The sequence below is a fragment of the Bubalus bubalis genome, chromosome 8 (assembly GCF_019923935.1).
Source record: "Bubalus bubalis isolate 160015118507 breed Murrah chromosome 8, NDDB_SH_1, whole genome shotgun sequence".
NCBI classification, from domain to species: Eukaryota; Metazoa; Chordata; class Mammalia; order Artiodactyla; family Bovidae; genus Bubalus; species Bubalus bubalis.
The window spans coordinates 75,759,638-75,784,514 of record NC_059164.1 but is presented as its reverse complement, the minus strand read 5'-3'; the positions used below and the strand labels follow the sequence as shown (position 1 = coordinate 75,784,514).

At 50.2% G+C, this 24,877-nt stretch overlaps 1 protein-coding gene across 2 annotated transcripts in view; it reads left to right on the top strand.

The window, feature by feature from the left end:
- Positions 1–24,877, top strand: part of ADCY1 (adenylate cyclase 1) — a 105,160-nt gene that overhangs the window by 19,027 nt on the left and 61,256 nt on the right. For both annotated transcript variants that reach the window (XM_006051280.4, XR_006552889.2), the window contains exons 3-4: positions 8,731–8,849; positions 14,844–14,955. In XM_006051280.4, the coding sequence (XP_006051342.3) occupies positions 8,731–8,849; positions 14,844–14,955 (231 nt within the window). The remainder of the gene's footprint in view (positions 1–8,730; positions 8,850–14,843; positions 14,956–24,877) is intronic.

Genomic DNA, 24,877 nt, shown 5'->3' with positions numbered 1-24,877 from the left:
GAGGCTGAGTTGGGGAGGAGCTTGAGCGCAGAGGCCGAGCTGGAGAGGGAGGCTGGGCTTTGCACTTTGTGGAAGGACGTGCATGAACATGTGACCATGTGCATGTGACGTGGGGCCTCTGATGTGTTCAAGCAGGTCAGACAGTGGGTCAGATGCAGGTTTTGGGGGGTCGGTGTGGAGGCAGGACTTGGAGGCAGGTCGGGGGCAGATACTCTAGAAGTTGGTGGGTTGTTCTTTCCTCTCTTCCAGGGTGAGTATCCTCCTGGAGGATTTGAGAGGATGGAGGTTGGAGGCTTTGAGAGGCAGGAAGAAGAAGGTTGTGCTTTGTGGCTTGAAGCAGATGTTTCTCCTGAGCCCCAGGAGATGTCTTCTCCCTGGGATGTGCCCACTCTGCACAAATCTGCCGCCAACATTGTTCTTGCCCATGTTGATCTGTTACTTTTTATTGACATGTAGTTGGTTTATAGGGGCTTCCCTGGTGGCTCAGTGATAAAGAATTGCCAGCTAATTCAGGAGACATGGGTTCGATCCCTGGTCTAGGAAGATCCACTGGAGAAGGAAATGGCAACCCACTGCAGTATTCTTGCCTGGAGAATTCTGTGGACACAGGAACCTGGCAGGCTACAGTCCTTAGGGTCGCAAAGAGCTGGACACGACTTAGCGACTAAGTGCACATACTGGTTTACAATACTGTGTTATAAATAGTTCTAGCAAAGTGATTTAGTTGTGCAGGTTTCAGGGTGCACTTCATCACAGCCCTTGGGGAGAGCCTCTGACTATCGTAGGGAAGGATGCCACCGTGAGCTCTCACCACTCACCTGCTCTCAACCAGGAAGGACCTGTGGGCATTCCATGCCTGTAATCACTGATTTTTAAGGCAACCCTGAGAAGAAGGTGATAATTGCTCCAGTAATCAGGAACATCCCCTCCCCTCCTACACTGTTTAGAACTAATTAGCCCTGCAGTTGCTGTTTTGAAAGGAAATCCATCTGCTTTGTCTACAAAATCTGAGTTTGTATTTATCTCCTGCCCTCCTCCCTGCACATGTGGGCAGGCATGGTCTCCCCAGACAAGTCTCCCAGAGCAAGGCCTCCTCTGTCGTTTTCACCAGTTGGAATGTTTGAAGTGGTCAGTTCCCCTCAGTGCAGCCCGCAGGAGCAGAGGGGCTGGAGAGGATGGACAGGGGGCCCACTCTCGTTCTGGAAGGTTCTCTGCTGTGCTTTGAAGTAGCTACCTGAGTTGTCGGTGTCCCCGAGGCTGACTCCTATAAGAGAGACTTGTATATGCTTAAGTGACCCCCACCCCGCCCCCGGAATCAGAACAGACAGTGGCCCCTGCACAGAGCTGCCCAACTCTGTCCTGTCCCACAGGGTCTTGGCAGAACAGATGAATGAGCTTGATCTGAAAGGGTTCTTTTCTCTAGGTTCTTAGATCTTTCATTTTAGGCCTCTGTGTCCATAGCTGAACATGTAAGAACCTTGTTCTGTTTTATAAATCTGAGAACTGGGGCTGGCTTGAAGAATTTAAATGATGTGGGAAGGATAATAAGGCGAGTCACAAAGTAGCTAGTGACTCAGTGAGGACAGCAGAGGCCACAGCCCAGAATCCCCCCAAACCAGCCGTGGCCCACTTTCTCCTTTTATAGCCCACATCTCCTCAGCCATTGAAAAGGCTCACACAGAGGTTTTGGGTTAAAATATTCCAAAGGGCTGTGAAAGGGCCTTTTTAATAGGTCTCTTTCAGTTTCAGACAAAAGTTGGTTCTTTGAAACAGAAAAGCCTTAGAGAGACTGACCAAGAAGAAAGAGCAGACACAAGATGATTGGGGATGGGAATACACAAGCCACAGAGATAAAGCTGGGTTAAAAATAGATAAGAGGGAAATACTTAGAGGTTTTTAAATTTTTTTTTTGCCAGAATATTTGAAAACTTAGACAAAATGGACAAATTCCCAGAAAGGTGTTAGTTACTAAAATTGATTCTAGAAGAAAAAGAAAGCCTGAAACATCCTATGGTCATTAAAACGATTGACTCAGTAATGAAAAGCTTGCCCCAAAGTCATCATCAGACCCCAGTGGTTCTACAGCTGAGTCATAGAAACTTCTGAGGAAAACGTTGTTCCAAGCTGATCATCCATAGGACAGAAACTCCTTGTGAGAGTGCAGAGTAACCTTGCTCATGATTTTGGAGGACGGAGCCAGAATTCCAGAATCTCAGAAATGCAGGTCAGACAGATGCACAGGGGAGCAGCTTCTGTCCCCCTAGTCCTGCATTCATGACTGGTATCTGCCCTGAGGCCCTTTGCCTCTTGGTGCCAAGTGGGTTGGGAGAGGCCCAGCTGGAATTTCTGTGGGGGGTGGTCATCCTTGACCCAGCACATCTGAATGCTTGGCCTATGGCTCCAGGGACCCTGGGATGGAGGGAACCTGGTCTCAGCCAAATGTGGGACTGCATGGGAGACAGCAGCAGTTAGCTCCTGTGGGGAGGCCCAACTGGAGGATGGGGGGGTCTGAGAAGCATGCTACATGGGGGAGGGGTGTGCCTTGGAAGAAATATAGAAATATTTGATTGGGGCTTTGAAGGTTATGTAGGAGTTTGCCAGGTGGAGGCTGGGAGATGGGGAGCAGTAGGTGGCTTTCACTCAGAAAATGGGGGGTGGGGTGGGGCACCCAGTGGGGTATTCCAGTCAGGGCAGGCAGATTGGTAAGCTGCGGCTTTGTCGTCCTTCAGCGTGGAGAGAGCTGGGGCAGAGTTGGACAACCTGCTTCACTGAGTGGGGGTAGGGAGCAGACAGAGACCACTTGGGGGCCTCATGTGATCACAGCTCCCCACTGGGGTCTAACCCTGAGGTCTGAGCCTGTCAGAGCTGGGGAGCATAGGGAAGGGAGTGAGAGGCCTCTGAAGGTCACCCCTTAGCTCCTTGGGGCCTCTTCCCTACTGCTCCCCACAGCCCGGCCAAGAAGCCTGGGCTTGCAAGGTCTGACCCCTGAGATCAGTGTCCTTGCCCTGACTGCAGCGGCCACCACTCCAAAGTCCCTAACATGCCTCAAATGCCATTATTAGGTTATAATTCCAGAATTGCATGCAATTGTTTGCAAAGTGTATACTCAGTTTGTCATTCTAACAAGATAAATGAAACTTTGACAATTTTGATTTCCCATTGTGTGAAGAAATCTATCAAGAGAAAGCAAATTTCTTTTAAAGTGATATAGCATGGATTTTTAAACAGATCTGGCTCATTCACAGCACCTTTAGAAACCACCATATATGTTATTTATTTTTAATTAAAAAAACCTATTGATCTATAGTTTACATACTGCTGCTGCTGCTGCTAAGTCGCTTCAGTCGTGTCCGACTCTGTGCGACCCCAAAGACGGCAGCCCACCAGGCTCGGCCATCCCTGGGATTCTCCAGGCAAGAACACTGGAGTGGGTTGCTATTTCCTTCTCCAATGCATGAAGGTGAAAAGTGAAAGTGAAGTCGCTCAGTCGTGTCCGATTCCTAGCGACCCCATGGACTGCAGCCCACCCGGACCCTCTGTCCATGGGATTTTCCAGGCAAGAGTACTGGAGTGGGTTGCCATTGCCTTCTCCAGTTTACATACTATTAAGTTCAATTTAAAGTTCAAAACAACTAAATGACTTTTCTGATATTTTGGGTGTATAACCATTATAATAATCTGTTTTTTGAAAATTTTCAATCACCCCAAAAAGAAAGCTGTACCCGTTAGTGGTCACTCCTTATTCTAGACACTGTTAATCTGTGTTCTGTCTCTATGGTTTTGCCTGCTCAGGAAGTTTCTTATAAATGGAATCATACATATGTTGCCTTTTGTGTCTGGCTTCTTTCACTTTGCATATTGTTCTCAAGGTGTGTCTGTGTTGTAGCGTTGGTCAGTGCTTCATGCCTTGTTATGGCTGAGTAGTATTCTACTGTGTGGATGGACCACACTGTTTACCCATTCGTCTATTGATGGATGTCTGGGTTGTTTCTACTCTTCTGTTATTTTTCCAGTCTATTTTCTCTGTTTTTCAGTTTGGTCAATTTCTACTGTTCTGTCTTCAAGTTCACTAAACTTTCCTTGGTCCCCTCCATTCTAATGTTCCCATTTGTTGAGCTTCTTATTTCAGGTTTTTTTTTTTTTTTTAGTTTTAAAATTTCCATTTGATTCTTTTTTAATTTTTTTGTTTTTTTTTTTTTGTTTTGTTTGTTTATTTTATTATTTTGTATCTTTTATTTCTTTGCTGAGAGTTTCTGTTTTTTCACTTTTGCAAACATATTTGTAGTTGTTCATTGAATCATTCTTAGGATAACGGCTTTAAAATCTTGTTAGTTATTCTGATTATTGTCATTTGGTGTTGGAGTCTGTTGATAACCTTTGTTCATTTGTTGAGATTGTTTTGGTTCTTTGTATGATGAGTGATTTCTGATTGGAACCTGGACAACTGGGGTATTGTGTGTGAGACTCTGTGTCTTCTTTGAACTTATTTCTATGACTTCATTTGGTAGGGGAAAGTGGAGACCACCACCTCAATACTTCCTTCTTGAGGTACAAGTCGAGGTTCCATACTGAGCCTCTGTTGGGACTTATAGTGGTGGGGGTACCTCCTTACTGCTGTGCAGGAGAGAGTTCTGGCTTCTGACTTGGAGGAGCAGGAAAGCCCTTGGCTCTGCTGATGCAGTGGAGCAGGGTTGGTGGGGTGCACTGGGTGTTACCAGCTGGTGGCGAGCACAGGCAGAGTTCCCTGCATGGCTTCTCTGGCACCCCAGCCTGGGGAGGATGGAGCTTTACTGATTTTTTGGAGTGGTTTGCCTGGAGTAGGACAATTATTGTATAGCAGTTTCCATCTCCTGAGGCTACCCCTGTCCTGATCTTTTAGTCAGAGAGGGTCGAATTTGTTGGAGCTTACTGCTGTGCCTGTTGACATTTCTGGGGCACCCACCTTCCAGCACCCAGTCTGGGGTATGTAAGGCAAAAAGAAAGTCCAGGCTCTCACCTGCAGGCCATCCCTCGCACAGAGGTTTCTGCCTCCTTCCCTCTGCCTTTCAGAGCCTTCAGATGACTGTTTTATATGTAATGTCCAGGACTTTTTGTGTACTTAGTGGGGGAATAGGGAAAAGTGCTTTTCCATCTTTTCAGAAACAGTCTTCATAATTGTTGTTTAAATATCTAATGTTTATTAAGGTTAATATATTAAGTCACATTTTGATAATCAAGATAAAATTGAGGTTTTTATATAGCCTTCATAGAATGCTGGGATATTTTGTATGATTCATATTTATAAATTTGTCCCTTTGATTTCTGGCTTTGTATCTTATTTCACTAGTTAGAACTCATCATGTAGCTGTCTGCTTCTAATGTAATGTTTATTGCTGCCTAAGGCTTGAGGGCTGGGTTTGGAATTGGATGTGGATTTCAGGTATAATCTTTATGATGTCAGCCAGCTAAGTTGTTTGCTGCTTTTTGTTTTTAATCAGGGACGGGAGCTTGATCTTTTCAGATGGCTGGCTGCTTTGCTCCCTGTGGGCGAGGTTGTGTACTTTCAAGTCTTGATTATTAATGTGTGTTGGCTTCAGGCACTATCACTAATCTTGTGGATGGAGTTAATGCTGAGCCCTTGGTCAGAAATATAGCCTGCTGTTAGGAACTTCATATGACAGTGGCTTATGCAGTGAGATAACTCTTTTTCTCTTACATACGTATTGCAGGCCCGGCACTTTATGGCCAGTGATGCAGATCTGACCCATGCAATCCTCACAACCCAGTCTCCATCTAGTTAAATGGTCTGCCATTGGTAGCGTGTAGCTTTCCTCCTCCTGAACTAAGACGGTCGGTACAGATCCAGCCATCATGACTGTATCCCCAGCAACAGGAGGAGGGAAGAAGAACAAACTGCCTTTAGGGAATATTCCAGAAATTTCCACTTGATCCTTCAGCTCCTATCTCCTTGGCCACATCTAGTTGAACAGGAGGCTGGACAATACAGCTTTCATTCCAGGTTTTCAAGTCCCCTGATGAGAATGAGGGGCTAGTTTGTGGTGCTAGTGGTGGAGAAGGGACCCTGGGACAGTGCTCACCCAGCCATCTGTCTCGGAACCCCATGCTGCGCTGGGTGTGCGCCCCTGGGCTGCAGTAGCACCTGGCCTAACCCTCCACACCTGCCTCCTGATTTCCTCTTGAAGTCCTGGACTAGTCAGTGTCCCTCTGCTTTTTCAGTCCTTCCCTCCTGGTGGCTGCCCCGGTTTCCTTGTTCTAACTCCAAGTCGTGCAGGACAGCTGAGGTGATGGAGAGACCGAGAGAGGGGAGGGCTTTCCTCAGCAGGACCCCGATGGGGAGGCTCAGGGAGAGCGGTTGGTTCTGGGGCTGTGAGACGGTGAAGGAAGGTGTGAGGCAGGCACCGGGGAGGACAGTTTCCCTTGCTTGATTTGACTTGGGCGACACCCGAGTGCTTTTCCGAGAGCAGGTGACAGATTTAAAAGATGCAGGAGACAGAAGAGCGAAGCCGTGAAGAGCTGTCATCGGAGGTGCTGGGATGTGTGACACAAGATAGGGACCCCTGTGGGTCAGCGAGGGCCTGAGGCGTTCGTCCCTTTCTCGGAACACCCTGCTGAGGAGGTTGGTGTGGTTATCACCCTGATAGACAGGATGGGATTGAGACAGAGCTTAACTAATGGCCCTGGAGGAGGCAGAGTCGGGATGGGAGGCCAGGCAGCTGTCCTGCAGGCCCTGGGACTCTTCTCCCTGAGACCCCCCTGCATGGGGCTCTGGGGTGCACCCTGAGCCCCTAGACTGGCAGGTGGCCTGAGGGGCCTGGGCTTGTAGACACCCCTGATGTGGGGCAGCAGAGAGGGCTCTGCGTGTTCCCAGGGCCTTTCCAGGGTGGCCTGCCTTGTCGTCCAGCTGCTTCTGTTTTCCCACCTTGCACCTCAGGGCAGTGACAATATCTGGAAGCTTCCAGGTGGTCCTTTGATGGTGGCCCGAGTGAGCCCCCTGCCGAGTACTCTCTGGGACCGCGGGCTCGCCTGCAGAGGCTCCTGTCCACGGGTGGTGCTCGGGCTCGTCCCCAGAGGCCCCGCTGCTAAGGAAGGGATGATCAGGTCCTGTCTACACTCAGTTCACACACCAGCTCCCACGCCCTGGGCACTGGGACTTTCTGTCCCCGAGGCTGCTCTCACATGCTCACTTAGACTGGCACTTCCATCTTGGAGGGGCCTCTCCCCATGTGGCTGGTCACAAAATGTCATGGACTGCTGTGCTCTTGCGATGTTCCTCCTGAGTGTGGGGGTCTGTCCAGCCTGGAGCCATGTGGGGGCCACAGTGGGTCCCCCCACCCCACATAGACCAGGCCTGGTTCTCCTGGGTGCACATACTCAGCTCCACCTGGTGCCGGGTGGGGCTGGGCCTGGCCTCCATCCGAAGTGTATGTGGGGATGTGTCACCTGGGGAGACTCTTCCTATGCATCAGATACATTCTCCCATCTTAAAATAACTTTACGATCTGGAGCCAAGGGGGTGAAGCCTTCACACCCCTACCCCAGGCCCCTGAGGCCATTTCCTGGAGGTGGGAGTGCTTTTAGGGTTGGTGGCTGTTGTCACTGCTGCTGCTGTGATTGCCCTCCAGAGGATGTCATGTGGGGGAGCGGCTGCTCCCAGGCAGGGATGTGGTCTCATACTGTGGGGTAGACCTGGGGTCTACGAGAGTCTCAGGTCCTGGGACTGCACCTGGCCATCTGGTCTAGGTGGAAGATGCCAGAAATCCATATGGCCCCTTCTGAGCCTCCTCCCTTGAGCAGACTGAGGGCCAGGGGCTGTGGGCCCAGCCAGGTTGGGGGGTGCTACTGGAGAGACAGTGAGGGAGGGACTACTGCCCCCTCCCTGCTCCACGTCCACCTTTGTAAGTAGGAGGTGTTACTTGATTGCAGGCAGGATCTAAATTCTGCACTTTTATTTTCTTTCCAAAGTAGAGTGTGTGTGGTTGGGGAGAGGCTCTGAAAGGGACAAAGGGAGGAGTGGGGGTCTCACCCCAGGTTTCTAGAACATGGTTTCTCAGACACGGTGTGACCAGTGGGGTTGAGGCCAGGGAAGGATCCATCATGAGGAGGAGAGACGGGGATTGGAGAAGGAAACCAAGGTCCAGAAAGGGTGACAGAGCCCCAGGGGGCAGCATGGCTCCTGTGGCTTATCAGCCCAGGCATTCGGTCCATACTCTTGGGGGTGGAGAACCTTTGACTTCTGCAGATCTGGAAGTGATCAGAAGACAAGACCAGGAGAATATGCCACATTGTATCCAAAGTCGCTTATCTCTGTGGAACATGGGCTCCTGTCTGTCGATGGGCATGGGCAGCCCACCTTGAGGTCCCTCTTGAGGCTGTTTTGGGTGGTGGTGTGGGGAGTGAGGCTGGACAGGCCTGGTTGGAGGCAGCGGTGTCTCCTCCCTGTGACCCCCACTCATTGGAGCTGGGGCACACAGTGAGCTCGCCCCAGCAAGCTTGCCCAGTGCTCTGGGAACAAGTTACCTGTGCAGTGACAGGCCAGGCCTGGGCACAACCCACCAAGGCTCTGAGGCTGGGCAGGGTCCATGGGGCTGAACCACGTGCTGGCTGTGTGTGAGGAGGCTCTGGGGCCCCTCGTGGAGGGCAGCTCCTTGGCACCAAGGTCACTGGATTGGGCATGTCCAGGAATCACAGGGAGGAGCTGCTGTGTCACACGAGCCTGTCTCTTCTGTCCAGGAGCGGCTGCTCATGAGCCTCCTGCCTCGGAATGTTGCCATGGAGATGAAGGAGGACTTCCTGAAGCCCCCTGAGAGGATTTTCCACAAGATTTACATCCAGCGGCATGACAATGTGAGGTAGAGCTGGCACTGGTTTGGCCCTGTGATGGGAGCTGAGGTGGGAGGTGATGGAGATGTGGGAGGGGTGATCGGGGAGGGGGGAAGTGATGGAGGAGGTGGGAGATGGTGGAGGTGGAGATGATGTTGTAGGTGGGAAGTGATGGAGGAGGTGCGAGAAGGTGGAGGAGGAGGAGGTAATGGCAGAGGAGGGTGATGATGGTGGAGGTAGTGGTAGAGGTGGGAGGTGATGGTGAAGGTGGAGGTGATGGAGGAGGAAGCGGTGATGGCAGAGGTGAGCAGAGGACCCTAATTTTAGGGAAGGAGGGAGCAGGTGTGGGTCAGGAGCCCAGGTGAGCACTTGCCCAGCAGGGAAGCAGTTCCCATAAGGGGTGTGGGTGGGCTTCTCTGGTGATGCATTTCACAGTTGCTATTTCTCATTTCTTCACCTTCTGTTTCCTGTATTGGCTGGAGAGCATGGGAACTCTGTCCCTTAGCCAGACTTGGGCAGTGGCCATTGGACTGGGAATTTGCCTATATCAGGTTAATAACTGAGCATTGTTCTAGTTCGTGCTGGGCTCTGGGGTAGGTGTTCCTTTTACTTTGTTCATCTCTTGGCAGCCCCAGGAGGTAGAGATGGTTATTCCCATTTTATAGGTGAGGAAACCGAGCCCTTGGAATGAACCAACTTTCCCTGGACACTCTAAAGTTTGCTAATTTGTTTTTAAAGATTCTGTTAAAATGTAATTTATTATATTAAATCATGCATTGCCTTTAAAGGTACTTAGAATAGCAGTGTTTCCTGTCTGGGAGTAATACTTGACAAAAGTGTCAGGTAGGAAATGATGGTTTGAAGGACCCATGCACTCTCTCTCCTTCTGGTCTTTGCTGGTTTTCTTGGGTGTTGGTGTCAGGCCTCCCTGCCCACTGAGCCCTTGTGGACCCCAAAGGATAAGAAAATCCTCTGTCTGTGTCGAGTGCTGCAGACTGGGTCCCCATGAGCTGGTGCTTGTTTGTCTGAATGAGCCAAGGCCCACTGCTGCCAGCCCACCCTTGTCAGGGTCCAAGCGCCCCTGTGTGTGGGCTGGTGTGGCCAACAGCTGTCTGGTGAGTGCACTCACTCCCACTGTTGTGTCTCTTAAGGACCAGTTTTGTCTTCCTACAGAAGATGGTGAAGCCAAATGGGATTAAGGCCTGATATGTGAGGCCAACGTTCAAGCCCAGTCAGGAGAGGTCACTTGGTTCTGTTTAATATCATCACACCCTTGATATCCATGAGCACTGTCACCTCTACTTTATAGATGAGGAACTTGAGCTTCAGCAAAGTGAGGTGGTGCAGGACTCCCGGGCCAGTAAGTGATAGGGCTGAAGCTAGTCTAGGATTGGCTGATGCTGATGTCTGCCGAGACCTTTCCACTTTGCACATTACCTTTTGTTACTGGGTAAGGACTCGATTTAGTGACCAAATGCCCTGCTGAGAAGACTAGACTACCACAATAATCCAGGGCACACCTTGCCAGGGCAGAGCATCTGCATACATCAAGGAAAGCATCAGACATCAGGGGTCTTCTGGGGCTGCAGGTAGAGGTGGGCACGTGCATGGAGCACCCAAGTGCCTTTCTCTTCCTCTCCTCTCCTATAATGGTAATACAGATGTGACAAGTTACTGCTCCCCTTTGCTGCTGAAAAATCTCTGTCCAAGTCCTGTGATGGGCTTCCCTGATAGCTCAGCTGGTAAAGAATCTGCCTGCAATGCAGGAGACCCTGATTCGATTCCTGGGCTGGGAAGATCCGCTGAAGAAGGGATAAGCTACCCACTCCAGTATTCTTGGGCTTCCCTTGTGGCTCAGCTGGTAAAGAATCTGCCTGCAATGTGGGAGACCTGGGTTCGATCTCTGTGTTGGGAAGATCCCCTGGAGGAGGGCATGGCAACCCACTCCAGTATTCCTGCCTGGAGAATCCTCATGGACAGAGGAGCCTGGTGGGCTACAGTCCATGGGCTCGCAAAGGGTTGGACACGACTGAGCGACTAAGTGCGTGTCCTGTGGTGGGCCAGTGTGCTTGGTGCAGCCAGGACAGCCCTGAGACAGGAGCGGAAGCTGAGGCCCGCTGTCACACATAGTGCCAGCTGCACCATAGCCCTCCTGGCTACCCTCCATCAGGATTCAGCGACATCTTTCTACAGCCCAAATATGGACATCTCATTGGGCTGTCTACAGTCCTGTTATGTCCAAGCCCAGTATGGCCTGGCTGAGTGTTGAAAGCATGTCCCAACATTCACATACACACCATTGTCAAAGATTGAGAAATTTATTTGCTCCGAACATCTAAGAAAATTTCTGTCTAGTCATTAGCTGAACACTATACCAAGTTAATGAAGCAAAGTCTTTAGTAGCGTCATGTAACAAAGAATACAGACTTCATAGAATTAGTTCAGACAAGTCACTAAAGAAGCAATAGTATAAACAAACAGTAACAGCAACAAACCCTGAGGCGGATATGTTTTTCAGAGTTGCCGTGTTATATTACCCAGTTTTCAATAAAAACATATGAAACAAGCTAAAAACAAGAATGCATGGCTTACATAAGAATATATTTAAAAAGCGGTCAATAGAAACTATCCCAGAGGAAGGCCAGACATTGAACTTATTTGGCAGTACCTTTAAAATCAGCTATCTTAGATGTGTTCAAAGAACAAACCATGTCTAAGAAACTAAAAGAAAATATGAGAGTGATTTCTCATCAAATAAAGAATACCAATAAAAAGATAAAAATTATGTAAGTGAACAACTGAATAGAAATTTCAAACGTGAAAAATAAAATGAAAAATTCATCTGGGGCTTAGCAGCAGATTTGAACAGACTGAAGAAAGAATCAGTGAATTTCAAGATAAGTCACTTGAAATTATCCAGTCTGAAGAACAGAATGAAGAAAAGGATGAGGAAAAATGAACAGAGAACTGAGGGACACCATCAAACGTAGCAACACACTCATGATGAGAGTCTGAGCAAAGAGAAAAAGGGGAAGAAAAATTGAAAAAAACAATGGCCCCAAATGTCCCAAATTTGGTGAAGAACACTTAACTACATCAGAGTAGCTCAAATAAGTTAAACTCAAAGAGAACCGCAGCTGCACACATCATAATCCAACTGTCAAAAGCCAAAGACATGGACAGAATCTTGAAAGCAGGAGGAGAGAAGCACTTTAATAAAGTTTCTCATCAGATTAATAATAAAGATAAATAGTTTAATAATGAAAACAAAACTTTAATAAAGTTTCTAGCAGATTTCTCATCAGAAACCATGGAGGCCACAAGGCAGTCGCATGGCTTATTCAAAAGCTGAACTAGAAAGGTAAGAATTCTGTACCCAGCAAAAATCACAACAGTGCCAGCTGCTGTTCTCTCTGCCTGCAGAACCTTGTCTGGTGTCTTCCTGGCTCCCCTTCTCCTCCCTTCAGGACTCAAATGTCACCTGACTTACTCAGAGCTCCACACCTGTCTTCCCTGCTTCATGTTCCTCCATAGTTACACTTGTCACCTTTGACACACTGTGAGCATCCACCTCCTCCGACTAGAATGGAAACTTCTGGAGGGCAGTGATGTGTGAATCTTTTTGCTCACTGCTAAGTCCCAAGCATCCATCCAGAACACTGCCTAACATGTAGATCCTTCAATAAGTATTTATTGCATTGTAACACTCACAAATTATTGTAACTAAGCAATTGGTGAGCTCTTAGTAGGTGCAAGGTGTTATTCTAAGTGCTTTGTTAATCCATGTAACCCTCACAACCTGTCATTGGACTCTGGTCTTATTCCCATTTTAAAGATGGAAAGACTGACATGTGAAAGTATTGGGTAGGTTGCCTGAGGTCCCAGCACATTGCCATAACTAGCAGACGTGGACAGTCCTTCTGGAATCCAAGGTCTCAACACTTCTCCCCGTCACTTCTCGCCACACTCCGGAGCCTCTCCTCTTGGATACTTGTGTTTCACTGCTTACTGCTTGTGTCCATGTCCCAGCCAGTCTGCCTCTCTCAGCTTTTGATAAGTTATTATATGGTTCACCCGTTCTTAGTTTCCACATACTATTTGCACTTCTGAATCAATCCCCTCTTCCTTTTTTTCTTTCTTCTTTCCTCCTTCCTTCCTTTCTTGTTTGTCTGGAAAATCCCTGGATAGGCTCCAGACCCTGCTCCAGCCTGGCTGAGTCCTTGAAGTGGGTGAATTCCAGCCTTACCATTATCATTGCTTCCCTGTGCTTTGTCCCTGCTCTGAGCCTTCTTTCCCAGATGTTGAGCTCCTGAGGACAGGGGCCTGGGGTGTAAGAGATCCGCTACCTGGGTGCTTTAGGGGTGAGGTTTCCCGTTGGTTGTGGAGGTTGTGGAGGACAGGCAGGGAAATGCTGGGGGCTTTCCAAGCGTGGAGGTGGGCAGTGCTCAGTCAGTGTTCATGGAACTAAATGAATGAGCAGAGGCTGAGAAACCAGAGGCTAGAGGAGGGCGTGAGAATGCATGGGTGGTTATAGAGAAGGAATAAAACACGGTGGATCCTCAGAGGTGTGAAGAAGCCTGAATTTTATACTGAACAGAGGGAAGAAAACTGTTGTTTGTCTCCACCCACTCTTGCAGTCCCTCTGCTCAGCTTCTCAGTATCAGTGACACACCTGTAGCCTAGACACAGTTTTTACCCATTCATTCATTCCTAACACAGATATGTGTCTCCTGTTGCTCTGTGTTTGGTACAGTGGGATGTACAAGTCAGGTCTGCATCCTTAGGCTCCTCTCAGTCTCAGTGGGGGATGCTCTTCTGCAGTTAGAGGATTATAACGGCATATGAGACTTGGCCTGGGGTGAACACAGCTGCTCTCTGCACTTGGCTTGCTCACAGAAGCCTCTCTGAGATGTGGGTTCCCACTTTCTGCCTGTAATGTGGGTCCCCACTTTCTGACATGAGGTATTATTGAAAATTCAACCCTGAGTTAAGATCTGGCATCAGGAATTAAGATATGAACACAACTGTGTCAAAAGAACAGATTCCTGTACACATCACTTTCTTCATTTAAACTGGAGATGCACGTTTATGTCTCGTCAATCTCTCCAGTACCCATGTGAGTGATCTCCCAGGTCTCATAGCTGACGGTGCTTTTGGCTGAAGGTGACAAAAGTTGGCCATACAGTGTCTTCAAGAGTGAGGGGTGTTCCCCTGGGGTGAGTGGTTTGGAGGTGACACCTGGTACTGGTCCAGGAACTCTGTGATCAGGCCTCATGGTTCCCATGGAGCAGCTTGTTCTGAGCTAGGCCCCTGGTCAGCTCTCCATCATCCCCACACCTGTGGGGGATCAAGGTGCTTGGGGGATCAGCAGGAACCCCACCACTTCCAAATGTATAGCTAGGGGAAGCTCTCTGTTGCTTTACAAGTTCTCTGTCGGGCCTTGATCCTCTGTGTTGATTCGTTACTTAAGACTTTTAAAGTCTTTGCAGCATCCAGGTTGCTGGTTGTGTACTGTGGGTAGACACGGTGTTGTTTACCCTGACACGGGTACTGTAGTAAATGGATGCCCAGCATCTAAGAGAGATGTTGCTTTCACCCTTGCAGCTGACCGAAGGGCAGCCCTGCACACAGCACAGCACCCCTGGGGGGTTTGGACAAGGCCTGGGCTCAGTCACTGGCATCAGTTGTGGGGGGAGGGGTGGGGAGATGGTGTGAGGGCTGCTCATTCCTTGAGAACATGTCACTTTTGCTCACCTGCCACCAGCCATGACCCCATCACCAGGCCACCCCAGAAAGTGGAGCAGGCCTGGTGGACGTTGAGCTGCTCCCTGTGTCCTGGGAGGAGTCAGCAGGAACTCTGAGTGGCTCCAGCATTTCCTCCCTCTGTGACCGAGGAGTCCCCCGGCTTCTCCCAACCTCAGTCTTGTCCCGGATCCAGCAGGGATACGCAGGGGGGCTGTGGTTTCAGGTGACGTCTGTCTGAGCCCATGGAAGAGGGCAGCTGGTACCTCTCTGTCTTGCAGCATCCTCTTTGCAGACATCGTGGGCTTCACGGGCTTGGCGTCACAGTGCACGGCTCAGGAGCTGGTGAAACTCCTCAACGAGCTCTTCGGGAAGTTTGACGAGCTGGCCACGGTAAGTACAGCCACCCCCTTCATCTGATGAAGTTGCTCCTGGGGCCAGGACATGCCTGGTGGATCCTCTGGTGGAGATGTGGTCTTGGCTGTTGTTTCAGCCTCACTGGTTCCTCCCCTGGGACCAGAGTGCTTGCTGCCTTTGCAGATGGCAGGAGGCTGCATGAACCCAGTCACACCTCCAGTGAAGGGCCCTGGGCAGGCGGAGGCACTGGCTGGGTTGTGGGGCCCTGTGTGTGTGTGGACTGCCTGCGGGCCACCCTGCATCTCCTGTTCCTTGGCAGATGTCACTTGGGCTGACCTTGGTGGAGGGAGGGGTCTTTGGAGCAGGCCTGCACTGCCCTTTTCTGGGACAACTACCTGGACTTGAAACGTGACTGCTGGGGGTCAGTTGGTGACATCTCAGGATGCCTGCCCCCTTTTCTGTGCTGTGGGTTGAGCACTGGGGTTTTGAGATTGCCTAGGACAGGTCACATCTAAGGTCTGTGGGCTTCAGTAGCCGTGGCACGTGGGCTCAGCTGTTGTGGCTCCTGGGCTCTAGAGCACAGGCTCAGTAGCTGTGGTGCATGGGCTTGGTTGCTCTGTGGCATATGGAATCTTCCTGGACCAGAGATTGAACCATCTCCCCTCCATTGACAGGTGGATTCCTATCCACTGTGCTATCAGGGAAGTCCAAGATGATGATCTTTATAAAAAATTTTGGTTTTTTTTTTTTTCTATTTAATTTTGGACAGTTTATACTGCTGCGCCTTCAGGTTCGCTGATCTTTGCATCTACAGCGTCTAACTTGCCATGTACCTTCCAGTGCAGCTTCCGACTTCCCTAGAAATTGTTTCTTCTCTAGAAGCAATTTCTATCTTTTGTCCTTGTTGAGGTGACTGACCGTAAAGAAGCCCAAAATTAAAACGGCCTCATTTGCTTCTTATTTATTGCTTTCTTTCTCCGTTCGTGCATTGACATGTTGTGTCTTCAGTATATTTTCACCCTTATCTGCTTGTGTCCTGTTCTGAGGAGCACCGGACGTGTTTCCTTGTGTATGTGCTTGTTTTATGTCCGAGCGCCCTGTGTGGAAGGTGTGGCGACCCCGGGGATGCAAACACATCCTCCTTTATGAAGGCCCCTGGCGGGTGGTTAGACTCACAGTGTGCTTGTCTGCATCTCCGTAGGCGCTGACGGTTTGTTTACCCTGATCCACGGCTGACGACCGCAGATGTGCACTGTGTTTTTGACCTTTCCTCCATTTATTGGATCTATTTTAGATCTGTGTTTGCTCTGATGTCTGTGTGTATCTCAGAAACTGGCCACACCCTTTGAATTTACGGAGAAACACCTGTTCTGGGTTTAGCCTTGCTCCACCACCACCTGTTGGGGGTGGGCCCATCTCTGGATGTCAGTTTTTCCCATGGGAAAGTGGTCTCCCTGGACAAAGCAGATGCCCCCCTGGCAGTTTCCAGCAGGCGTGGGGGTAGTGGGGAAGGTTCCTGGAGTGCCAGCCACGGAGATGAGCCTGGGTCCATGTTGGCCTCATGTCGGCTGGGCCAGGCGGACTGGTCCTCAGGGGTTATGGGCAGGTGAGAGCATGGTCCTCAGCTCTGGTCTTAACACCAGGAATCCTTCAGGGACTGTTTCCAGCAAGAGCTTGATCTCGACCCCGGCGTGGCCATTGCCAGGCACGAGAAGGGATGCATTGGATTCAGGCCAGTGCCCAGGGCCAGGCAGCTGACCCGCACACATCATGGGTGGTTAGAGAGCTTGGACGAGTGCAGAGGCTTCCCCTCTTTAGGTCCAAGCATTCCTGGGGTATGCGGGGTCTGCCGGGGGCTCTCCCTGGGGACATCAGCCCTTGGGCTTGGCCAGTCCTTGTTGTCCCTGAACTCAGACGCTTTGGAAGCCTTCCCAGACCATGAGGACCCGACACAGGAGCACTTGGCCAGGAGTATAAGGGGTCCAGTGCCTGATGGATGACCGTGATGACTTGTGTTAGTGAGGGCATTATTTCCCAGTTACTTGTGTTACTCTGGATGATTCTGAAAGGGACCCATGGAGGCCTGTCGGAGGGCGGAGCTCCCCACCCAGTTCTAAGCTGCTTGGCTGTATGTTCCTGTCCATCCTTCCTATCCCTATCTTTCTTCCTCCCCCTCAGGAAACTGTCCTTGGGTCATTTCAGGGGGTCATACCTTCCTGTTCTGACAGCTGGTCCCACGGCCGCATGGAGCTGGCCACGTCCAGGCCTGACATGTGCTCAGAGTCCAGCTGTGCCTCTGCTCGACAGTGTTCCTTCTGCAAAGCTGCCTGCACATGCTGTTGGTGGGGTGAGGGGCGGACTGGAGCCCCGAACGGAGTCAGAGAGCCTTGGCCAGGGAGGTTACAACCCAGCCAGGGAGACCTGGAGCCAGTTTTGTGAAACCCGGATTTTGCTGAATGACATATGGTCAGGATGTAAAGAGATATCGTGAGCACAGCCTGGAGGGGGCGGCCATGGGACCATCACCTGAGCTCAGCTTGGAAAACCAACCCAAGGGTACGATTTCAAGTGATCAAAGTAGAATGTAAAGTTGCATATAGAATAGGATAGAATGGAATTTCACACTGCGTGTGCACATTCTATGCACACACTCACGAGTGCCAGAGAGAAAAAGGAAGTCTGGAATGGAATATCCCAGAGTAACCATGGTTATTGCTAAGCTGTAAGATATAATATTTAATTTTCTGAACTTTCTGCATCCTGGATAATGAACCTGGATTTCTTTAACTATCCTTTGATTAGCAGGGAATAAATATTGTTGTTGAAAAACCAGTAGATGTTTGGAAGTCTAATGAGTCTGTCGTTTGTGTTAGGCCACTGTGGAAACGCCCACCCCGTTTGCTGGAGGAAACTGTGTTCAGCAGCTGCAGTGGCTGAGGTCCCTTTGTGGGGAGGTGTCTCCAGGCAGAGGGACGAGCGAGATGTGGGGATGTGGGGAGGTGTGCTCCAGGCAGATGGAGGAGCGAGATGTGGGGAGCAAGGCTGGCTTGAGGCCTCGGTGCGGAGGAGCAGTGAAGGGACAGGCAGGGTGGCCTGGAGGGGCCTGGAGTGCCGTGCAGAAGAGGATATGGTGCCTCTGTGTGTCACCGAGAAAGCACGTGTCCTTAGTTGGGTTCAGAAAACAGCTGCCAGGTCTCTACTGTGTGCCCGAGTTGTCCTGGGTAATGGGGATGCAGCGGGAACAAGTCAGATGTAAACCCTGCCCTTGAAGATTTTAGGAAACTCACACATGCACAAAGTTAGAGACAGTAACATAGCAACCGCCCCCAGGCACTCACAATCCTCTTTGATAGGAACTAACATCCGGCCAGTCTTGTGGGTCTGCAGCCTCCCCCCAGATCCTACCCACCACCATGCCACATCCTTGCAGCCTTGGAGAGTGGCTCCTCTGTCCGGCACGCTGTGGCCGGTGCCAGTTTGAATCCTGCTCTAGGCATCGTCACCCTGCTTGTCTCAAACGCGTCTCTTCTTCAGAGCTCATTTGTTTCAGTCAGGATTCACGTGAGATGGATGTATGTCTGGGTGGTGCCTGTGGATTTTAATTTATGGAGGTGTCAATTTAAAAAATGTTCACAACCCAGAAGCTGAGAGTTACATTTAATTTGGTGGGAATTTTTAGGACTTCAAGCCCAGGAGACAGTATCTCAAGTGATCCCAAGAGAACTGCTCCAAGGAAGCAAGGAGAGAGCCAGGTTTATATAGAAGTTTTGCAACAAAGGGCAGATAGTCTGGTCATCAAAAAATTATTTTTAATTAAAAACAGATAACCCAAGTTAAGGAACTTAGTGCTTTTCTGTATATGGGAAGATGCAAGTCTGGGCTCAGTGGAATCATCCCTTTGATATGCCCTCAGCTATCTGGGGCCGCTTCCTGGGTTTTTCATGTCCTGAGTTTCCTCTGGGCTCAGTGGTAGTGAGTGGCTGCAGTCTGATGGCTGCTAGATGGCAGGTATTCTTTTCCTTCCTGAGTTCCCTCAGGGCTCACGGGCTCACACACGGAGGGCTGCAATCTCCGATGGCTGTGACATCCTTGTTTACTGATATGGCAGAAAATGCTCCATTTTTCAGAGGTGACAGTGATGGCGGGGGGGCTAAGGCCAGAGAAGGATACTCTATCAATCACAGTCCCGCAGAGGAGGGACCACGGGGTGCCCAGGAGGCAGAGAGGCTAGGAGAGGGGGACGGGGCTTTATAGGTGTTTCCATGGCGATGAGCAGACACAGGGCTGGACAGTGTGGATGGTGAGGGCTCTGGGCTGTTGGTGTCTCCTGCCCCCCTGGTCCCTACCCTGGTGATTAGGGCGGGAACAGTGGCAGGAGTATGAGAGTCCACAGAAAAAGTGTGGGCTCTGATCTGCCAGTGGGATAGGAACAAGCTGTCTACTGTCTCCAGGAATTAGCCAGCCCTGGTAAGCAGGAGGCATCCTTTCCTACCAGCAAGGCCCCTGAGATATCAGACCTTCATAGCATACAAAAACCAAAAAACCAGATGGATACACACATTGTATTCAGTGGATGTGCCAGGTGTGTCTTGGTTTTGGTTTTTCCTTGCTGATGCTCCTGCCCTTGGTGGCAGCTCAGCCCCAGGGGTGGGTGTGCTCTGTACTTCTCACGACCTGTCCAGACACCTGAAGGAGCTGACCTTCTGTGCCTGCCTTAGGTCCTGAGCTCTCATCTGTGTTAACGACACTTCCCTGATCACTTTGCTTCTCCCCTGTGCTCCCTCCTCGCTGGCCTCTTCTCACCGGGACGTGTGGATCTGAGGTTCCTGTGTTGTTATGGGCTTCCCAAGACGATGTGCCCGAGGGTCACAGCAGTTGCCTCAAAAGCCTGGCTGATCTGTATTCACTAGGGTTTCCACACTCAGGGTCAGTTTTCTGATCCTCTTGTTTCTTCTGCATTTATTAGCTCGTGATTCTTTAAGAATGAAGAACATTTACTCATGAGCTGTTTGGTTATCCTCAGTGAACGCTTGATTCTTTTCATTTCTTTATCAAGTTTCAGGACTGGATCCACCAAGGGGATGAGCCTGAGGTTACCTCCTGCTTCCTGGTGACTTGGCCCACACCCTCCTAGCATATTCCTGCCTCATACACAGATGTGGCATTTTTCAGAAGCTCTAGTTTTTCTCAGCAGGAAATGGGTTTTCCAGCCTGTAATCCGGGTTGTCTCTGGCCCTGTGACTTTCCAAAAGACAGAGGTGGAAGATGTTTTTTAGAAAAATGGAAACAAATTCTGAGTTCATATGGGTATTTCCAATTCACTTAGTCCTTTGATTTTTACATTTGTGTCTCTTTTCCTTTGATGTTGGAAACTCTAATGACAGTATTATAATTTTTTGTTTCATTCTTTTATGTACAATTGATTCAAAATAGCATCAACAATATTATTACCCTCAATAAGACCACTGAATACAATCTAAGATTTCTTTAGTAGTTTCTGTGGTTATCTTGTCCTTGGATTACATCCCACTAGTGTGTGTGTGCATGTGTACTCAGTCACTTCAGTTGTGTTTAACTCTTTGCGACCCTATGGACTGCAGCCTGCCAGGATCCTCTGTCCATGGGATTTTCCAGACAAGAATACTGGAGTGGGTTGCAATGCCCTCCTCCTGACCCAGGGATTGAACTTGTGTCTCCTGCATTGCAGGCGGATACTTCACCACTGAACTACCAGAGAAGCTGTATATCCTGGTGGCTCAGAGGATACAGAATCCACCTGCCATGCGGGAAACCTGAATTCCATCCCTGGGTTGGGAAGATCCCTTGGAGGAGGGCATGGCAACCCACTCCAGTATTCTTGCCTGGAGAATCTCATGGGCAGAGGAGCCTGGTGGGTGCAGTCCATTGGGTCGCGAAGAGTTGGGCATGACTGAGTGACTAAGCGTAGCACACAGTACTGATATACGGTCAAATATGTATTTTCTCCTCACTTGGAATAGTTCTCTGCTGTGTGATCATGCTGTCAGTGAGGTTACAGTTAGGTTTAATTTATTTTGGTTTTGATTTTTAGGCATCAGTATTTTAAATTAATTTTTCTTTTCAAGTACATAAAATATTGGCATGGCTCCATCCCACAATGGAGAGTCCAAGACGAGATACTTGGATACTGCCAAGTATCTGCAGGGCCAACATACTGCCCTGTCCCACCGTCTCTCCCACCCCATGCATATAGGCATCTGTGCTGTGTCTGGGGTTGCCCCTCCATTGTTCCTTTTGGAGACCAGGAGCAGATATGTACATGTGACTGTTTATTATTGAAGAGTATGCCTCAGTGGGGGCTTTCCATGTGGCTCAAGTGGTAAAGGACAGGCCTGCCATTGTAGGAGATGCAGGCAGGAGACAGCAGGTTCAGTCCCTGGGTCAGGAAGATCCCTTGGAAAAGGAAATGACAACCTGTCATTTCCCAGTACTCTTGCCTGGGAAATCCCATGGACAGAGGTGTCTGAGAGGCTACAGTCCACGGGGACACAAAGAGTTGGGCCCAACTTATTAACTGACTGACTGAGCCAGCCTCTCTGGGACCCTTTGTTTTCCCACTGAGCCAGATACCGTGCAAAGTTAGTATGACTCAGCCAGTTGGGTTTTGGATGCAGTCACCTGGGGATCAGGTGCAGTTGCTGGGTCATTTCCAGCTCTCCGTCTGCACCTCCCTTTCCCCTGGGTGCTGCCACCAGGTCCTGGGAGCTTCCTTTCCTTCCTAGAATCCAGGTGCAGCATGGGGTCCACCTGATGGCCTCTGGCCTCTCTGAACTTCCGTTTCAGAGTCACCCTCAGCCCCAGAGAGGTTTGGACATCTTTGGGTTCTGAAATTGCAGTGGGTCTTCCTGATCCCACTGAATTTTCTGCTTCTTCCCAGGCCTGGGGCCAGTGGGGCAGGCTCACAGAGCCTTTGAGCTTGAGGATCTCTGCCGTCCTCTCTGGCAGGGCCAGTCAGGTCCAGAGTTGACCTGCGAGCCTGCAGAACATGTCTGGAAACCAAAGCGTGAGACCCTCCTCCCTGGATCCTCCTGCAGCTCCTCTGCTGCCCTGAGGGGGCTCTGTCTGTCATGTCCCTGTCACTCCTGTCCCTTCTGAGCCAGCTCCTCCGGCCCTCCCCCTCCATTTTCTTTCTCACTTTGGCTGGGAAACAGCTGTTCAGCTGTCACGCTCCTTCTGGGGAACTCCAGGAGCCGGCTTTCATTAGTTACAGGGAAGGTGTTGTAATCTAAAACACCCAAAGCAACGGAAAAAACCTTTTTTGGTCTCTTAAGCTCGTTAACCAAAGCTGGTACAGTTGAGATAAAAAAAAATCAAGGCGATGGGTTAGCATTTCACTTCCCTAGTCTGTTCTGGGCTGTGTTGGCTGCCCTGCGGTGGAGCCGGCCTGGAAGGGACCACCTCAGGATGGTCGCCAAGAACACGTGTGTCACTGACTGACTGTAATTATCCTCCCAGTCCTGACTGTGTCGATGGGTCCAGCTGAGGATGGCTCTTTTCTAGGAAGCTCTCCCCAGAATGCGGTGGACCTGTGAGCCTGTGGCCTGGATGTCACCTGCTAGATGCTCTCGTCCTCCCTTGGAGAGCCCCCACGCTGGGCAGGGAGGGTCACTCCTGAGGCTTGATGCGGCACCGCTTGCCTTCATCTTCATTTACACCTCGTTATTCCAACGCCTCCTGTCCTGAGGGTCCGGCCATCAGAGAGCCTCCCCAGCCCCACAGAGACTCCCCTTTCCATGGCGGCCACTCTGAGCATCTGTGTCACAGGGGACAGTCAGGCTCACACGGTGGCCGTTTGGGGCAGCCCCACCCATGGCCTCTGATTTTCCTTCGAATCTGATGGTACAGCTGCCACTTCTGACCAGCCTATTGAATTTATGGTCCGTTCACTTACACACACACACACCTGTCCACACCTTCCAGTCTAGGGACAGTCCTGTCGGGGACACACAGAGATAAACCGGAGGCTGGGATCATGGGGCCTGGAGACGGCCAGGAACACGAGCTGGGGGATGCAGGGACGACCATGGTCACCCACACTCATGCCCCAGGGGGATGCTGATGGATAGGGACACCTGTCATACCTGAGGTCCCCAGAATCCGGCCTTGGTGACCTTGAGGAATCTTCTTCAGGAGCAGTGCCTAAGTGGAGTAGGTTCTGTCACTTCTGTGGGCTCCTCAGAGGGAGGGGTTTAGTTCCCCAGATGGATAGCTGGGAGGAAAGCTGGACGAGTTTGGGGTTCATGAGCTTTCCACTAAGGGTCTCTGTGCCCAGGGAACAGTGGAACCTGGCAGTGGACCCTCGTCTCATCCTGGGCCCTTGGGTCCAGTGAAGGTAGCCTGAGTGTGAAGGTGGTGAGGGGATGGGGGAAGGAGCTGTCCCTCAATGATCTACACCACGTGTCCTGGCAGTGAAGAGACAGGTGGGGGCGGACATGCTAGAGATTCCGGAAGAGAGCCCAGTGCTGCCTGCTGGCTTGGAGAAGGCTGCCTGCCAGAAGCCTGGCCCTTGGCTCCATGATGTGGACATCTGCACCTGGCTGGCCCTGGGCTCCCTGACTCTGTTAGCCGCAGCATAGTCTGCCTGTGGGACACTGGGAAATCCCTTCTGCAGACGAGGAGGCAGGTGTCTGATGGATGAGTGACTGCCCCTGGTCACTTGAAGGCTGAGTGGCCAGATCCTGGACCTCCCTGAGGCCAGCTCCCTGATCACAGCAGGTGCCTTCAGGGCTCAGGCTGAGGCAGACCCAGTCACTGGGCTTTCCCAGAGCCCTCCCGACAGGGGCAACGTCCACTCTCCTCCTCCTCTTTGACCGAGTGTCCCCGTGGGAGGAGCGGGGCACTGAGTCATCTGCATAGAGGACGCCCCCTCCACTGATGCCTAGATCACCGCTCCGAAGAGCATCGGGATGCTGGCCATGGCCTGTCCCCCACCCCTCTGCCTGGTGGAGAGTGTCCTGCGGCAGTGCATGGGTGGGGAAGGCTGAGAATTCCCATCCCAGGGCGCTGAGAATTCATAGCATTCGAGAAAACCTGCAGGAGGCAACTCGTTTGTAAGAAAATGAAGAGCAGAACTAAATATAATTTATAGAGTGTGTTCTCAGAGTGGGGTCAGTGTAGCTCTGGGCTTCCAGACCATCCGGGGGCTGTGAGATGCGTCTCATCCAAGGACAGGTGGTGTGAGGCCCATCTCCTTCACAGACGTCCTCCAGGAGAGACCATGGAGTGAATGGTGGAACATAGAATCAGCTGGAACAGACAGAATAGAATAGAATCAGAACATGGAACACAGAAAACAGCTGTCTTCTGAAGACAGATACCGAGACTGGCAAAAGGGAGAACAAAACCTTGCTTCTCATAGTGGCTGTTTTGGAAAGTGTCATAATTTTTCATAAAATTTGTTACATACTCTTGTTAATACATAATGGATTGGCTACTGTTACTTTATTTATTTTTAATGGTTTTTGTTTCCTTTATTAAAGTTCTTCAAGGTTAGTGGAAAAACATATAAATAAAATCCATAAATAATCCAACACTCTAACTTGAATCAACAGTTTTACCCTCCCCACGGACGATGCTGTCTTCAGAATCCTTTGTATCATCTGAAGCAGCACTAATCTATTTCACTTCCTTTTTTCTTCCAACTCTCCCGACTTTGGGGTCCTAGTGAACAGCAACATGTTCCATGGAGGGAGGAGGAAGGGAAGAGGGTCGTGTATTACTTTAGATGCATTAATACATTTTTAAAAAAGCTTCTCAGTCGTAGCTTCTTATGTGGCAATATCCATAGCTCTAACCTACTTACATGAAAACTTGTTGAGGTCCTCAGTTATTTATGGGGTATAAAGGGGTGTTGAATGCAAAATGTCCCAGAAATGCTGTTTTAAGGCTCTCCTTGTATAAAGCCGACAGCCACCATCGT